The 15893-nt window shown below is 37.5% G+C and overlaps 1 protein-coding gene across 2 annotated transcripts in view; it reads right to left on the bottom strand.

The window, feature by feature from the left end:
* The window catches only part of DPYD (dihydropyrimidine dehydrogenase), a 355462-nt gene that overhangs the window by 82929 nt on the left and 256640 nt on the right, over positions 1 to 15893 (bottom strand). For both annotated transcript variants that reach the window (XM_068690107.1, XM_068690108.1), the window contains 2 exons: positions 5960 to 6080; positions 4889 to 5008 (listed from right to left, as the gene is read on the bottom strand). In XM_068690107.1, coding sequence (XP_068546208.1) covers positions 4889 to 5008; positions 5960 to 6080 — 241 coding nt within the window. The remainder of the gene's footprint in view (positions 1 to 4888; positions 5009 to 5959; positions 6081 to 15893) is intronic.

The raw sequence follows: 15893 nt of genomic DNA, 5'->3' as shown, positions 1-15893 counted from the left end.
ATATGTTTATAGGAAACAACTCTTAGGGAAGCATGTAGCTGCTGACAGTATATTAACAACTCTGGGAAGCCTGGCATCTTATTCTAGTACCTACAAAATACACATTTGCAAAATCATTTATATTTATATGGATGAAAACATCACTTTCAGAGACAGAGAACATTATTCATTGTGAGGATAAATAACAGCATTACCTCCTTTTTAAGAAACAAATACTCTGTATTGCATGCGTACAAGAAGAACTCGGGGTAGAATCTGACATATTCTATATTCTCAAACCTGAAGTGCTGCTGGGTCAATTCTAAAAGCTCCTTAATAGAAATTAAACTATGCCTCTAATTCTGCAAACATATAAAACAGTTACATAATTTGGAGAGCCAAAGCTTAATTGCAGTGTATTTCTTTCACCAGAATGGCTTATTTCCTTAAATAAGGGGGCTTCAATGAGACATTTCCACCTTTTGAATAAGAGGCAGGTCCTGGAAACCTATAAAAAATGGATGAACATTGGGCTCCTCTAACCACGATGTCCTCTCACGTGATGTGGCCACAGAAATGAGTAAGGCTACTGTAGCCCTTGGGCTCAGCCAAGGCTCTATGGTGCCAATTAGAAAAGAATTTTCTTTAAAAAACACCGATTTGTCAAAATTACTGTGATTTTTTTTTCCTTGCAAAGATTTTCTGACACCGGGAGAGAGGTAGAAGGTAAAGAAAAACACAGAAGATTTTATCCTGTTCAATAGTCAGAGGATTAACCTGGAGTCGAGGGGACCCAGGTGCGACTCCCTGGCTCACACCAGGGATTTAAATGTGGATCTCCCAAATCAGGCATGTGTGCAGGTCAGCAGACTTTGCTCCTGCTCGTGTGTATCCTGTGAGAGCTGTTTCACTTTGTATTAATAATTCAATATTTGCAGGGAAGTGGAGGAGGGAGAGTGACTAATTCTACAGTCCAGTGGCCAAACGCTCACCTGGGATACTGGAATTTTCCCTGTCAAAACCAGCCACCAAACAGTAGGGTAGGATGGAGGAAACAGCCGTGCTTCTCACAGCTTAGCAATTTTCAGCTGATCAAATTATATCAGAACAGGAAGGTCACTTCCTGAGCACTGGCTGGGAAGCAAACATTGACTGTGACAACTCAAAGCTAAATGGGGTTTTTAAGTAATCTCATTAAGTCCCTCCTTCTTTGAAAGACTTTAAAAATATTTTAGATGCTTAAAAAGAAAATAATAAAACAAGTCTTTTCTCAAAGACATCTCAGAAGCTAAAAATTAAGTTAATAACTTTTTTTTTTTGGTTGTTTTTATTAATGTTGGAAAAACCATAGTAAGCTACCTGCCACTTAGTAATTTAAAAGGAATTAAAAAGCAAATCCCTTTCCAGTGGCACGCTCAGCTAGAAAGACAAATAGCAACCTTTCTGCATATAGCTGCTTCACCCGCAGCAGATGAGGAGGGGAGAGGCCAAGTGGAAGGCACACATGGAAAAACTTTACTTCATAGCTGTGTATGAGCCCATTTTTAAACAGTGGTAGGTTGGGAAGACTGCAAGTCAAAATGTCAGGCTGCTGCTAGGCAAGGGAATTAACAGACTTTCATTGTTTGCTCTTCGACAGCAACCTTCATCAAACTCACTGGAGTGAGCCTACACTCACCTGCCAAAGATAACCTGCACTATATGAAGAGATGTGTGACCATAGTGAATTTAAAGTGTAGTGAATTAAAAATGTGGTGAAGAATGGCTGTCCTCTAAGGGCCCAGCTTCCACAAACATCCTTCTCACATAGCATGCCTAACAGCGCTGCCCAGCCTAGGCACACACGGGGCCACCAGAGCTTTTTCCTCAAGCCAGGCCCTGCCGCTGGCAGCCCACCCCAGGCTTTCAGCAGAGCCCTTTGGCTTGCAGCCTGCTGCCTTATGTCAGGGAGCAAAACGTTGACTTTCACATTTGGAGCTGAGGAGGGTGACCTCCACCTTTCTGCCACACTCTGTGCCCCTACACTGCAGCACGGGGCCCCCTCAGCCCTCGGGGCCACGGCTGGAAGGTGGGGCATGCAGCACAAGGCACACCTCTCTAGGACATCAAGGGAAATGTGTCCTGGCTGCTGACAGTGGGCACTGCACACAGCAGCTTCTGCTTTCATTCTTCAAAGTAAAAACACCAATCTGGTTCAATCCAGCACCAAAAATACAAGTCATTCCTCAGCAGCTGGGTGATCCTCAGGGCCACCAGCAGCTGCAAGCCTAGGTGGGTTTCCAGACCCCAGCCTGACATGGAGGCCGCTGTGCCCTGTGCCCAGACCACACAGCACCAGCAGTGTCATGGTCCTGTGAGGACAGGCACCCACCTCACTTCCCTCTCCTGTACTGTAGGTTATTGCCAAATAAGAGACAGTTCTAGTCCAGAAGAGAGCGAAAATCTGTGCAATTGGAAGAAATACAGAAAGGAACATACAGCTTGATTGTCCCCTGTATCTATTCTAGATCTGTGCACTGGAGAACATTATAAACCAGCTGTGCTTTGGTAAAACACAGAAAATGGCCCAAACAGATTGTTTCTATAGTAGAACTGACTCTTGTGTAGAAATGAATTCTCTCTTGAGAGAAATTATTTGAAAAAACAACAAAAACTCATTGACTATATCAGAAAATACAATAGAACAAAACAGAACAGAAAGTTTAAGTAGATGAAAACAGAAAAGCGATTTCCGTGCGAGGAGCACGAGGCACTCCCTGGGAAGCCTGTAGGCATGTAAGTGGTGCTCCTGCCATTCAGCAGGCAGGGAAAACAGCACAGGGAAAGGTCAAGCTTCTGGCTGCAGGCCACTGGCTGGGCCCAGCACAGCCAGGGACAGAGCTCAGGCCTACATATGCCTACCCCTTGATCTGACAAGGCCAACGCTCCCCCATTTTTTGCCTTCTCATAAGCATGCTAGCTCTCTTGATTTAAAATTGCTTTCCTGCTTGGGTAAATTTGTATACTGTTACACCCTGGTCACCAAGCAGAAAGTATTGCAATGTGTGTGCAGCATGTATTGACTTTATTGGCTCTGTGGCTTTCTTTTCCGCAGTGTGTTGTGGGATTGGGACCTACTGATGTCAATTACCAGCAAGAAACCTTTATTTATTTGTCTGCAACAATATACTCTTTCAAAACATAATAAATTGACAGCGCTTTCAGTGGTTTTCATATTTTCTAAATAACCAGATTTGCGTCATAGGTAATGGTGCATCCCAAAATGACATCTTCTATTTCCTTTGATACATGTAAAACTTCAGGAAGAAAAATACATTTCTATACTTACACATGCATACAAACGTATATATTAATAAAAGAAATGGAGAACTTTTCCTTAGGTTTCATTTATAACAGAATTATAAACCATGAAAATGGTGGTAGATCTTTCCATAGTGCAGAGCATCCAGGTGCTACTGTAATTTACACTACATGCATGTTTTAAATTTGTGACATGAGACACACTTTTCATAATGCAGTCATTTTATAGATTTTATTAGACAGACTTATGGTAGGAAGAAATATTCAGAAATTGCAACTTAAATGAGAAAATGTGAATGGTGTTACTTATATAAAATACTACTGCAATAGTTCTTTTATTAATTTTTAATGCACAGCACCCACTGTGACCTCCTTTATTCTTTTCCTGTCAACATGGCAGGCTAGAGAAATTGAAATGGGCTGTAACTGTTCTCTTCTTGTTCCCCTCTTCCTCCCATTTTGCATAATATTAAAATTATAACATCTTATTGGACTGTCACTGTGAAATAATCATTATGCAATAGGCATAACATTTTTTCTGATTCTCTCTTCTTTGCCTTTTAGTATTCTCTAAAAAATTCCAAATTCCATGCAGTTATCTAAGGCAATAAGGCAATTTTCCACTGAATATACTTGTTTGAATTAAAGTTCGTTTAAAAGGTATCTTTTGCTACATGGTTCTCTAAGGATAACGCTAGTCACATAAAATAAAGCATTTTTTATTTTATTTTTTTCCCTGTCTGGTCTTCTTTGATTACGATTTTGGGGTGAGGTGGGAGGCGGGTCTGATAAAATAGTGTTTGACTCAATCAGGAGGATGCTATTACTTCTGTTATGTATATTTACTGCTACCTCTATCACCAAGGAGACTAATCTCCATACCAGTAAAGTCAAGAAGCTCACAGTATTGTCTTTGCAGGGCCAAGTTCATGTTGTCACAGCAACAGAGTGCACAGGGTCAATAGATTAATTCATTAGTGTGCACAGGCACTGAACTGGAGTGTAAAAGTTTTGCTGCTGGTTTTAAAATTAAACTGTGAAGCAGAACTTGGAAATATGGTATAAATATGATATTCTTATATATCACAAGGAATAGACTACAAAAATAAGCATATATTTACCTAACACAATCTATTATTTTTACCACAGTGGGAAGAGGATGAAATAGTCTACTTTGAAGAGGGGCATTCAGTGAGAAGGCAGCAGGATAGCTGGAGTTCGGGCTATGAAACATACACTGCATTTGGATTGTTGATATTTCCCCCTACGATGCCCTTTCATTAGCCTCTGTCTAACGTGAGGCCTGACAATTGTGACAGAATGAAAAATTTGAGGAAAAGCAGGGGTCATGAGAGAAGAGATTTCCTTCCCTCTCTAGTGACCCTATCACAGTATTCTGATGCAGCGTTTTACCATTAAGGAAAGGGCAACACAAGAGCCTTCACACTTAATCTGTTCCATCTGTCATGACTATTAGAAGCATTGACCAGCAGTGAGCTTTAAGGACTCGGTGCGACTGCAGACATGATATTCTAGCCCACTACAAGGACCTCCTGATGTTTTGAAAGCCTCCAAGGAAGTAGTATGCATCAAAAAGGGCAACACCTACCTGACACACCACCATATGTGGTCCTCAGTCCTACACCAACTGCTGGCCAAGGTGTGCCGTCTGCTTTCAGTCCCATCAGTCCTGACACTGTATTGGTGGCTGTAACACCATCTGCGCCACCTGTGAAAGAAAAGGTCAGTCACTTTTTGTTAAATAATGCATATAAGAACAAGAGAGGAAAAAATGCAACAGAAAAACTGTGAAACTGTGAAATAACTAGAAATTCAAATAAGCAGCTGAAGACAGAAAGCAACAAACTGTAAGGGGATGTGCAGAAGGGTCCTTAAAACCAGTCCTGGGCTGATAAATTTTACGCTCGCTTCAAGACAGGCTGCATCAGTTGAAAGAGCTGTAAGCTGCACCTGGGAAACACAGACCAGCAGACAGGCAGATCTCTGCCATTCAGCTGTGGGGGACAGAATCTACTCTAGTGGCTGTTCAACACTGAGAGGTGCCCCAGCACAGGGGTAACCTCCTCCAAGCTGATGACACCAACTCTGCATTGACACAGCCAGCCCATAAGTCTTGCTTCTTACTGTGAGGATGGAATAGTGCAACAGAAATAAAATGACCACATTTTTAAGTGATGAATTAATACACATACTTTCAAATTCATTTCCAACCACCCTGTTTTTCAGCTCTAAGGAAAAGTAATATGTGTATATATATATATATATATATATATATATATATACACACACACACACACCCTCAAATGATGTATTTCTGATTTCTCAGGACACACACATTATTTTTACTATCAAACAAAGGAATAGGGGAAGATACAGTGGTATGGTAAACATATAAATATGATAGAAATCAGAGTGAGAAAAGATACAAAAACATGATTTAATGTTAATGTTAATCTAATATGGTTCTCTTTATACACTGCTGTATTAGCATGTACAAAATTAGGAAATCTTTGATCACTGCACTTATTTAACCACATCAAATAAACTGCATTCGTATTTGTTTCTGTTGTTATTTTTTATTATTTCCGCAACTGTCCTATGTCCCCCACCATCCAGCAAATTAGTAAATCCGTACAGCTTGTGCACTGGAGTCAGTTACCTTCCTGCGCAGCCATCGCAATATTAACAATATCAGTGACATTTGGGGTCAGCTTGGCAAAGAAAGGAATCTGAACAGCTTGTCTAACCCAGCGACAGATGTTCCGTACCAGCTCTGGATCCTGTTCAAATAGGTCAGATAAATATAGAACATAATTAAAAGTAATATGAACAAAAGGTATATCAAGGCAATAGAAAACTTTGTTATAAGTGGTTGTACTGTGATTTTGTGAAATTACACATCAGGACCAAACCTCATCTCATTAGCTAGCTTATTTAAGACACATCAAGTAACCACAAATCTATTATAGAAAGGTTAGTTCATGAAGAAAGGAAAATTTGCTTTTTTCGAAAGACAAAGATATCGCAAAGTGTTCCCTTCCCAGAGTGGGAAAAATATCATTTTGGATGACAGAGAGTTTCTTTATCCATTTATTTTTAAAATTACTTTTTGTTTTTAATGACTCACTCTATGTAAGATATGTTGAAAATAACTGCTATCATATAAACTAATACAATCCTGAAGTATTGGCTGACCATGCCTTGATAGAATAAGAAGGATGTGTCAGGTTGCAGGGCTATCAGAATGCAATTCTGCATTTCTGGATTTTCCTCTGATTTCACAGAATAACTTGGAATGTCCAAAATGTAAACGAAAGATCAAAACCTCCACACTTAGAGCGCAAAATAGAAATCTTCTAATATTGGCTTTTCATGATTTATATGCATTTACTTCCCTTATGGAATACGTATCACCTAGACAGTAATCAACAATCCTTTCCACTGAAAACAGTTCATTGGTACTAACATTTTGATTCTGGCACATGTTATGGCTTTTTTTTTTCAATATAATTCTTAGGGTGTGGGTTGGCGTTTTTTTCTTTTTCCTTTTTTTTTTTTTTTGATTGTCTCCTAGTAATGCTCTTCAAAAAATATCTTAAAATTTGCAATACTGATGCATGTAGAACATGGTGTGTGATCTGGTTCATAAATGAACTGTTACAAGATTTAGTACAAGGATAACCTTTGCGTAGGCTAATCGGTAGTGCAACAATTATTTACATTTACTAAACCTTTATCACTATCTCAGATAATTAAGTCTGTCATATAAGAATAATTTTCTCCTGTTTGGCTATTGTAAAAATTTGGAAAGCTGCATTGTTATGAAAATGGGATGATCCTAAATGAAGTTTAGATTAAAACAATCCAGTGGACACCAAGGTTCTTTGAAGATTAGTGAACATACAAGAAATGTTCCCTTGCCGTTTTTGTCATTTTATATCAACGATTAAATGCAAACATAAGGAACACAGGCTGTATCCCTAGAAAGACAGAGTGCTTTACATGAATAGTAAAATCCTGAGACTTAGCTGTGCTATTCCAATAAAAATGGTGATCTCCCCGCCCATGTGCTTCCATGAAATATGTATGAACATTGCAGTGGCAGTATGAAAGTAGTTGTGTCTTTGACTTTCATTTCTGTTTTGAATTTCCTTGAGGCCCAATGCAGAAATGAGACCCTCTAGAAGATATGGATTGTATATTCTTTATGTTAATTCTTCTCCTCAGAAATCTTCATAATAATGTTCAGGATGTTGGCACCACATAACTCATTATACTGACTTCGTAGTGCTTATAGTGCTGCCATAAAAAACCTTACTTCAACTCACATTAGCACTTTAAAGTACACTTATTTTAATCCACATCAAATAACAACTCATTTTGAGATCACTAATTCATATTAGCCCAATTTCCATCATATCTAAGACAATTTAACTAGTCCTTAGAAGTTTACCTTTGGACAGAGAATAATTTGTAGAGTTCACACAAGACAACTTTTGAGAAAGGCTGAAGTGATTAGAAAGCAAGTTCACTTCTAAATGGGCATTGACATTTGCAAAATCAATAATATGAACCAGCTAAAATTATTATTCTGCTTAATTTGGTACAGAATTTTAATGCTTTTAGTTCAAAGTCTACCATGTTGCTATAAATTATCTTCTATTACACATAATAGGTTTGTAGCTTCTGTTATTAATGATGATACAATGCAATTGTTATAGAATCTGTAGCATAATTTTGCTGAGTGTGTCAGTGCAGAAGAATGAACAAATGCTTCAATGGACTTCAACATCCATTGACTACACCCTTCACTTGTCTGCTGTACTTAATCTTTCTTTTCCTTCCCTTTCCCTTCCCTTCCCTTCCTTTCCTTTCCTACAAACATCATCTAAATGAAAGCTTAGTGAAATTATTGATTTATGACTTGCATCCACAGGAATCTTTTGGTAATTTAATACCATATAAAGTCTCTTTTGGTATGAGTTGTATATCAGTGTGTCTTCTGTCTTCCTGTTCTTAATCAAATATTGCTTGTTTATTCCAAAGCCACAGGAGATTTTAATGTAACAAGGCTTGTCTTTTTACTTCCCCAAGCAGCCGTACAGAATCATTTTTCCTGAATATTCATTATAGCCTTGGGCTAGATGGAGCTTTTAATCCTAACTACTCATTGCCAATGGGAAGATAGACGAGAGGAAAAACAACTATTCACCTTTTTTTTCTAAATGATCACATGATAACCTTAACTACAACCATACCTATACGAATAAGTCCTCAGAAATTAAAGCATCAAGTTGTCTTCTGATTGCATTTGGCATTGGTAATGAGTTGAATCCCACGTCCTATCATCCCTAGGGCAGATACATCCTGCATGTTTAAGGAGGAGTGTGAAAATGCTATGAAGACAGTAGGTAACCTCTCCATGGTAAGAAACGGAATGATGGGAAGATTACCACGGAAATGTCTGGCTGTAGATGTTGGAAACTGTGGCAATTTTTATTATTACCTGTCTTCAAGTGCCCTTGCAGGGTCCTCATTGTTACATTATCCTGTTATCGCACACTCTTTATACTGTATCTAAAACACCTCTCTGAAGGAGAGAGGTACTACTATACCTGTTTAACAAACAGATAAGGGCGAGCCAGAAATACTGAGGTGCACCTCCTCAAACTTACCTATTTTTTTTTTTGGTGCCTAGCCTTTACTAAGTCACTTGCATAAAGATCTGAAAAGATATGCCTGGTAGAGAGCTGCATTTGGGTTCTCAGAATGCTTTAAACCATGATATACTTCCCACATTAACAAAAGAAATATTTGCAATTCTAGAATTTAATCAGTTTTTCAGAGTATTTGAATAATGCAAAAGATGAAAATACAACTACTTTAGGGTGATAAACATGCTTCTCTTAACTGTGCAAACAGTCCTTGGGAAGCATGTATGTGTGAGGGTATTCATGTATGTATGTATATCTAAAGAATACTAATGCCAGTCAGAAAGATGTCATAAAAATAAACCTGTTACAGAATTTCCCCTGAGAACTTCAGAAGGCAGGTTACTACTTAATATAGCACATTAGCTGATCTTGCCTGTTAGCGCTACAGAAAATGGACCACACCATGCAATCTTCAGTCCATCCTTAATTACTATAATGGTGGCAGTTCTGCCTCGCTAAGAACAGGGTAAGGATTTTTACGGTTATGGGTTTTATAAAAACACAACTATTCTCAGTCAGAATCCTGATTTTACATATGCATGAAGGTTTTCTTACACAGAACTACTGGTGTTAACATTACAGGTCATGCTGATGATTTGTACAAGTCCATTATTCTGACTGTGATGATGTGAAGTTCTAGATGGCAGAGAGAATGTTGTAAGATCCATTAGGACCTTGCATGTAAAGTCCTTAAATCTCATCCATCACTGACTCCAATGACCTAAACAACAAAGTTACAGAAATTAAAATACTTTATTCTATTTAATTAAACTATAAGTCTGATCTTCATAAACCTCAACCCTATGATGGTCACAAAACTCTTTTCTCATATATATCTCTTGCCAATGAGCTTCATGGATAAATCATTCATAATGTGAACACATTTGCAAATTTAAATACCAAACCTAAATTATAGAGGCTTCATCTTGTCTTTGAATTAATTTACCATACATTAAGATGACATGGGTTTCTGATATGTGGTTAGTAGGCAAGCAAGGCACCAAGTATCTCTCAACAGTGTGTTCTTCTGGTGACAGATTCTCTTTCTGTACTGGCCCTCCAGAAAAAAAAATAATAACAACTAAAAAACCTCTTGTAGCCCCTTACATGTATTATCATTGGAGGAGTTTTTTATATGATAAAATGTTCTACACTTAACTGCCCAATTCTCCAGAGTGGATGCATTTTCCAAAATAGTATAGATAGCCAAAGGAAATGGAAGGAGGGTTTTTATGTTTACAAATGATGTAACCAAATAAAAACTTTATGAGTGAGAATTTGCAAGATTGGGCTTTTAAATTTAATTCAAGTATTATTCTCACTTTACTACTGTAGTGGGTTTACGTGGCAAGGTTTTGGTAGCAGGGGGCCTTGGGGTGGCTTCTGTGAGAAGAACTTAGAAGCTGCCCCATGTTGCCGAGCCAGTAAGTGATGTTGTTTTCTGCTTCTTTGAGAGCATATTTAAGACTGAGAAAAACAAAACAAAACAAAACACAAAAACATACAAACAAAAAACGCTGCACCACAAAGCAGCTGGGAGAGTGAGAAGAGTGAGGAACAGCCTTGCAGGCACCAAAGTCAGTGAAGAAGGAGGGGGAGAGGTGCTCCAGGCACCAGAGCAGAAGTCCCCTGTGGCCTGTGGTGAGGCCCATGGTGAAGCAGGATGTCCCCCTGCAGCCCATGGAGTACCACGGTGGAGCAGGGTCCCACGCTGCAGCCCGTGGAGGAGACCACGGTGGAGCAGGTGACCTGGCAGGAGCTGCTGCCCATGGGGGAGCCAGATTGGAACAGTGTGTTCCTGAGGGATGGACCCCGTGATACGGACCCATATCTGGAGCAGTTCTTGAAGAGCTGCTGCCTGTGGGAAGCCCACGCCAGATCAGTTCAGCAAGGACTGCATCCCGTGGGAAGGACCCCACAGCACAGGGGACCAGAATAACCGAAAAGGAGCGGCAGAGAAGATGCGCTGTAGACTGACCATAACCCCCATTCCTCCATGCTGCTCAGGGGGAGGAGGTAGAAGAGGGCGGATGGAGGGGAAAGGTGCTTTTGGTTTCTTTCCTTTGTTTCTCACATCTCTAGCTTGTTAGTAATTAGCAATAAATCTTACTGTCTCCCTATGCTGAGTCTGTTTTGCCTGTCACTGTAATTACTGTGTGATCTCCTTGTCCTTATCTCAACCCTTGAACACTTTTCATTGTATTTTCTCCCCATTCCTCTTTGAGGAGGGGGAGTGAGAGAGCGGCTGTGGTGGTGCTTGGCCACCCACCCGAGTAAAACCACCACAAGTATTTAATTCAACAATAGCCTGGAAGGAATGGGTTAAACCTATCCTCAGCCACAGTGCTATCTGAGAGCCTACCAGGCCTCACATGCACCCTCTGAAAAAGGAGAAAAGAATCCTTCACCATCTGCAGCTAACAGGTTTCTTCCAGGCCATGCTACATTTTCCTTGTGAACATTACAGTGGCTCTTCCTGCCACAACCTGCAGGGTGGGCAGGCACGGGCAAGATAGGTTCTGAACAGCTTTAGAGAGGGAGTAACAATCATTTCTATAGATTTCTCACCCATTCAATCCACTCCAGTGTCTCAAGATGTAGGTCTGGATATGCATCTTTTACAGAGATCCCACAGATGTCCTAAGACTTGTTAATCTGATATGCTGTTACTCAAAATACTTTTTATAGGTGTCTATCATATTTCTTTCCAGATCAAACACAGAGCCAGAAATCCATTAGGAAACCAGAATGTATAATAAAATAAAATAAAACAAAATAAAACAAAACTTAGCTGTGTGAAGAGCTACTCTTTTCACATTCCTTCAAAAGTGTTGGAAAAGTAGAAGTGTTAGAATTTCAGCTTAAAGCACTGTAAGTTAGTATCTTTAGCTTATATATTTTTTTTCCATATTATTATCAATCTTTCCCACATGATGTTGAGCAAAGATTTCTTTTTCCCTCCTCCTGTGAGATGTCCAATACTGCCTTCATAAAATTGCCTATCTCTAAATCTACCCAAAATATCTGTGGTACCTAAATACAGAATTGCAGTCAATCACTAGAGCAAAAGAGACACCGTTTCTATACAGTTTTCTAATCCTGGTTAATTTTACTGTCTTCTTTCATCCTAGAAGGGGCACTTTAGTTTGTGCATTTGTCCTATTTCAAACAATTAAAGCTAACAATTTGTTTAAAGCCTGTCAATTTAATGGGAAGGATTTCCCAGGACAGAAGACAAATAACTCTCTACTTCTCATCTGAGGAAAAAAAATGTTTCATTTCTCAAGAAATTTGACAGCTTTTGGTCAACATCTATTGACCACAGCTGTCAAAAACAAAGAAATGAGGCAGTTTAACCTAAGGCAGGAATAACAGTTTTCACAGTTGTATGTGAACCTATCTATATATATTAGGAAAAATTTCCAAAAATGTCTAAATGACTTCAAAGGCTTTCGGTCAGCATAATCAACTCCACACAAAGGTAGCTTCTGGACAAGAGCTGATGTCCTTCTGGCTAGATTATATAATACTGGATATGATAATGTGGAGCCAATGCCATAAAATGAACTTTTAGATAATGTCATTTGAATTTGGGACTTCTTTTTGGTCAGTCCTGTATTGCCTTTTGGTGTGAGATCCAAAGGTACAACAAAGGTAATAGAAGTATTTTAACTAATTTCAGTAGGTTTTGGAACAAGTTAATATTTCACTATTTGCTCACAATGAGTAAAAACAGAAAACAGCTGGGAGCACAGCGTTTTGTCAGATTTCATGACAATAGCAACTTTTTGTGCAACTCATTTTGAACTTATGAGACAATAGGTCACTTCAGTTGTATAGTTTTAATTTAATCTACATATATATTATTTTACAATTTTATTTACTTGTGTGAACTGTTCCATCAGTTTAGCAAAAAACAAAAACAAACAAACAAAAAAAACCCCACAAACTTCAAAATCTCATTAGATACCTTTAATAAGATGGTACTGGAAAATCATATTCAGGATATAAATTCAAAAATATATAAAGACCTATTTTGTTCCATTCAAAATGTTTTGTTCCAGTTCAGGCCTTCAGTGTTTTTAATTAACAAGAGGTCTTTTCAAAGTGAAGAGGGGCTATAAGTGTTTTGTTGTTGCTGTTTTTGTTTGTTTGCTTGTTTGTTTGTTTTGGAGGGAGAATTTCTAAAAGATCAGTGATTAATATGAGAAGAATTAAGCATAGTCTACAAAGTCACCATTTTGCTGAACTACCATAGCAATGATCTGTACTGTGACTACTGCTTGCTGCTTTAATTCAAGATCATACCTATTTTGTATCCTCTTACATACTTTAAAATGCTCTTTTCATTAAAAAAATAAATATATATATATTTAAAAAATAAGTCTATGAGGTAAATGTATGCATTTTTGTTTTTTTCCATGTAGTAAGTATTCTCTTTTAAAAAAATCTTTAAACTTCAGACATATCACATGACTTCAATAAATAAGCATGTAATACTAAGGAAATACACATGCTTTTGTTTACAAAATACTACAGATTCAGATGTAGAACTAAGACTTGGAAAATTACCTTTAGTTTTTACAGACCGCATTATCTCTTATAGTTATGGACTTTTTATTTAGGCAAAAACATTACCATTTGAAGTCCATGTAAACACTCCATTTTTATATTTATTTGTATTTCTAGAGTTTTTATTTTATCTTTATTATTTGCTACATATTCCATATGTTATATTATATATTTTTTAGGGAGTAAAGATTTAATTTTTAGTTGTTTTAGACAAAGAAAAAAATCCAAGCAACAGTCTGGCAACTTGATCCTATATGTATATATATATTATTTTTTTTAAATTTCTGTTGTATATTTTAAGAACTAAAAAAGTCATGAATTCTTTTATACTAGGACTTTATTACTTTAAGTAGAGCTTTAAGTAGAGCTGCAAGCATGGTGTCATGATTTGAGCAACTGCTCTTCAGATCAGTTATTATATTATTACAAGTTCCACTTGGAGATTCCTTCACAAAATCAAGTCATTCAAGATTAGGTCCAGGCTTTAGTTATGAATGAGCAAAGAAGGCAAAGCTCTGATACTCAGACTATACTAGCAGAGATAACATCAGCCAACATGAAACTATGACACTACTGTGGTTCGTACATTGCACAGGCTACTTTGAAAATTTTAAAAGAAATTTGATGTGCATGAAAAAAAAGGACAGCTTTAAATTTAACAGGATCAACCAAATAAATTTCAAAAGGTTCATAAAAGGTTCTGATAGAATCAGAATTTCAAAATAAGGTTAAATTTTAGTAGATCTAAATCTTGCTTTTTCTTACCCTCATTTGATATCACAATCACTCTTTCTTACTTCCTTAGCTCTTCAGTTAGAATATTTGAAAATGTTAAAAGTGTAGTACAAATAGCCTTTGATCACCTCACTCTATTCCAAATGAAGAAAATGAGAACACTAAGTCGATACAGCATTTCCTTATTTCCCTATTTTAGTACACTACTGGAGCTGTACAAACGAACAATGCTTAACAGCATGTTAAAGGAAAAAACAAAAAACAAAAAACCTCCAAACCCACCCACAGAAGACTGTACTAAGTTTTTAACATATCTCATCTAATAGCATCCCGTATTAACATAGGTCAGTATCCAAACTCAAGAATACATTTATCAAAGTGCTGTGTGGGAGATCCACTTTGGATTACTTATTAACAGCACGGTACTCCCACACTCCTCCTTTCATAATGTAGCACTTAAGGACTGAAAGGATAACCAACGTGAAGGCAAGGTCAAAAATGAGCTGGAAATTTTTGATTGACCAGTACACAAAAGTACAAAATACAGACTTGTGTTGGGAGGTTACAGCAATGATAAGAGGGATGTCAAGATCAAGTACAACTAAGACTTGAAATGTTTGTGGCTGTCTTTATATAGTCACCTTTGCAATTACTCGCTTTTTCAGATCACATAAAAGCTTTTTAATTTCTCCCCACCAGTAAGAGAAAGACAACAAAATTTATTTTGAAATTGAGTTCTCTAAGTAGGTCATTGAACCATAATGTTTTTCATCATTCCTTTTTTTTTTTTTTAATTTAAAATGTTAATCTAAACAACCAGAAGAAACACCATTGTTAGAAAATTCTACCTTTAAAATGCCTTACTAGGCATTTTTTTAAAAAATGTCATTGGTATGTCATAGGAAAAGCCCTCTATGTTTAATTGAGATAGGCCAGTTAAAACTGTAGGAATCACTATTTACAGCTATTGATTTTTATGCAACATTAAAGGACTCAGACACAACCATTATTTTCTTTGGTTGTTAGAATAAAGGTTAATAATAGTTGGCCTGAAAGGGTGAAGCACAGACTGCCAATTCAAATCAGCAAATCATTTTGTTCCGATACCAATTGGGCCTAAACCTTCCAAGTGAAAAATGTGAAAGAGCATATTTACCTTTTATAAATGTCTTGGAGATACTAACTAGGAAGATTTATTTATCATCAGCAGTGGTATATTTAAGTGTTGACTAATATAAATGCCTTTTTACCTATGAAAGAACAAAATACTTTATCTTGGTTGTTTTATCCAACCAAGGTACTGTTTCTCGTATCACTGTAAAAAAGCAGTACAGAGTGTGATTAAACAATATTTCAGTTCCTTAGTTCATGCAGAGGTTACCTCATAGAAGGCATAAAGCTTTGATTAAGTTTACGTCATACATGAAAAATTTTTAAAGCACAGAGCTTGAATATACGAGAGCTGCTTTTTCTTGTGGTCAAGTAGGTAAGCTTTTGGTCCCTTTCCTATAATAAAGAGGCAGAAAATACCAGATACTCGAGAAATCCATAAATCTTTGAAACAAACAAATT

Source organism: Anas acuta, chromosome 8 (assembly GCF_963932015.1).
Source record: "Anas acuta chromosome 8, bAnaAcu1.1, whole genome shotgun sequence".
NCBI classification, from domain to species: Eukaryota; Metazoa; Chordata; class Aves; order Anseriformes; family Anatidae; genus Anas; species Anas acuta.
The sequence above is the reverse complement of the archived record's forward strand: the minus strand, read 5'-3'. Positions and strand labels throughout refer to the sequence as shown.